This window comes from Myotis brandtii, unplaced genomic scaffold (assembly GCF_000412655.1).
Source record: "Myotis brandtii unplaced genomic scaffold, ASM41265v1 scaffold6, whole genome shotgun sequence".
Taxonomy (NCBI): domain Eukaryota; kingdom Metazoa; phylum Chordata; class Mammalia; order Chiroptera; family Vespertilionidae; genus Myotis; species Myotis brandtii.
Window position 1 is genome coordinate 1,220,442 of NW_005370271.1, and position 2,802 is coordinate 1,223,243.

At 48.0% G+C, this 2,802-nt stretch overlaps 1 protein-coding gene across 1 annotated transcript in view; it reads left to right on the forward strand.

The window, feature by feature from the left end:
- NEURL1B (neuralized E3 ubiquitin protein ligase 1B) overlaps positions 1 to 2,802 on the forward strand; it is a gene marked incomplete at its 5' end in the record, with an annotated part of 10,297 nt that continues 7,495 nt past the window's right edge. The window contains one exon of the mRNA XM_005879438.2: positions 1 to 136. Coding sequence (XP_005879500.1) covers positions 1 to 136 — 136 coding nt within the window. The remainder of the gene's footprint in view (positions 137 to 2,802) is intronic.

Below are 2,802 nucleotides of genomic sequence, written 5' to 3' on the forward strand. Positions count from 1 at the left end.
GTGGACCGCCACGGCCGCGTCTTCTACAGCGTCAACGACGGCGAGCCCGTGCTCTTCCACTGCGGTGTGGCCGTGGGCGGCCCGCTCTGGGCGCTCATCGATGTGTACGGCATCACCGACGAGGTCCAGCTCCTCGGTAGGTCCAGGGCCGCCGTCCCTGCTGCGAGGGGCCAGGCGATGGTTCTCCGTGCGCCTGCTGTGTGTTTATTTCACACGATGCAGAGGGCTCACTTCGCTAGGCGAGGCATAGTCCTAAACAATGGATACATTCTAAGTCATTCATCATGACAACTCATGATCCCTGTTCTACATTTGAGAAAACTGAGGCATGGAGGGGTTAAAGGACTTGATTGGTTCAGAGTCCATGGTCTGGCCCAGGTTTATTTGCTTACTCCTTCATTCAATTATTTGCTCATTCACTCACTGATTCTTTCATCCATTCTGTTGCTCATTCCGTCACTCCTTTGTCCACTTGCTCACTCCTTTATTCATGCATTCACACATCCACTCACTCAGATTATAATTTATGCCCTAATCCTCCAGTGTCTACACTTGTCAGGCAGTGAGCATTCAGCCCACTGGTAAGAGGCTCCAGGTCCACTGGGGAGGCAGCCAGGCAGACAGGGGTGGCGCTGGCTCTATCAGAGGAGGCAGCGGCCAATGCTGAAATCCTGGTGGTGAGAACTCAGGGGGAGTTTGCTGCCCTTATCTTGAGGGACATGCTGAAATTTTTTCAGGTGAAGTGGCATGTCTAGCATTTGCTTCAACATAATGTAGGAGGGACAGTTGGTGGAGGTGTCAAGATTGGCCATGAATTGTTCAATCTGGATAATCAGCGAGTTGGTGGAGGTGTCAATGAAACAAGATTGGCCATGAATTGTTCAATCTGGATAATCAGCATTCATTATACTATTTGTATAGGTTAGTTTTTCAAAAATAGAGTTAAAAAGGGAGGGGGACACCAGGAGGCCAACCACAACAGGTCTGTGAGCCAGGGTCAAAACTGGGATTGCCAGTTTGCCAAATCTGCCCTGTATGGAGCGGTAGGTTGCAGAGTAACATGTCAGACTCTCACCAGGGGCTCGGGCAGGCTTTTTGAAAAAGCATGTTCAAGATTGACTTAATTTTATATTAGGAAAACTGAAGAGGAAGAAAAATTTTATTCCATAACATAAACTATAATTCTATATGGTGATATTTAACAAAATCTTAGCCAGAGGGACCTGGTTTTAAAGTTTGAGAAACACATTTTCTTGCTTTAATTATGGTTAATATTTGTCACTTAAAAAAACCTTCAAAATATGTTAATGACTTTTTCTTTTCAATTTCTTTGTTAAGAGTCAGTCTGTGCTAGAGACCTCATTCATTCATCATCCAATAAACCACATAATAATGGGGGCTACTTGCTGAGTACTCTGCTCACCCCTGGGGACATGGTGGTGAGCAGACTGGCACAGACCCTGCCCTCCAGGAACTCACATTCTAGCTGGGGAGACAGTCAACTATTCATCTACCAAAGTATAAAGACCTGTTACCTGGATGATAAATACCTTTATTTTGCTTTTTTACTTAACTGTAATATGTTGTATCAAAACATATTTTCATATCACTAAAAATTATTCAAAAATATTTTCACGATTGTCTTGAAAAAAACTCCTCCTTAGTTTCTTGTTTTTAGAATGAGTCCATCTCTTTCTTTAAAAAAAATATTTTTTTATTGATTTCAAGAGAGGAAGTGAGAGGGAGAGACAGAAACATCCGTGATGAGAATCACTGATGGGACGCCCCCTACTGGGGATCAAGTCCACAACCCCCACACGTGCCTTGATGGGGAACTGAACTGTGACCTCCTGGTTCATAGGTCAGTGCTCAACCCCTGAGCGACACCGGCTGGCGGAATGGGTCCATCTCTTATTGAAACCCTCTGCATTCGGTGTTTGGTGCCACCAGGCTGTGCTCCTGCTGCCCTGGCTCAGCCGGCAGGTGTTGGAGGCCTGGACTCTCGTCCTGGGTTCTCGTCCTGCTTTGCCGAGTAGTGACCCCGTGACGGTGGTCACACTCTTGAACCCCTCTGTGCCTCAACTTCCTTCTCCGCTAAATGGCGAGTAACAACAGATAATAACAGACCACACCGCACAGGTGTGTGAGGACTGCAGGAGCCCCTCCTGAAAGGAGCTTAAAGCGGCCCCTGTCACAGACGAAGGCCACATGTAAAGAGCAAAAGGGGCCCTCTTTCCCTCGCAGCTTATGTTCTGGTTGGGGAGGCAGAAAACAAAGCATTTCCAAATGCCCTTTACAGCTTCACGAGTATGAAAACCTCCGAGGGAAGGGAGGACGAAGGGAGAGAGGAGGAAAAGAAAGAAGAAGGGAGCGAGAAAACAGGGAGGCAGGAGGAAGAGAGGAGGGAAGAACGGGAGGAGAAATAAAGGGCAAAGGGAGAGGAAACGGGTGGAGAGAAGGGAGGAGGGAGCACAGAAGGCGGCAAGGGTCTTACCTGCCCACCCCCAAGGTAAGGTGTCACGGAAACGAAGGGTCATGCTTAACCCAATCCTGTGCAGCTGTGATGATGATTTTTAAAATACGTTCTTATTGATTTCAGAGAAGAAGGGGGAGGGAGAGAGAAACATCAACGATGAGAATCACTGACCCGCTGCCTCCTGCACGCCCCCTACTGGGGATGGAGCCCGCAACTGCGACCTCCTGGTTCATAGGTCGAAGCTCAACCCCTGAGCCACTCGGGCCTGCCTGGCCATCCAGGATTCCTAAACCAACCCACCGACACATGAAACAGAAAAAGAATAG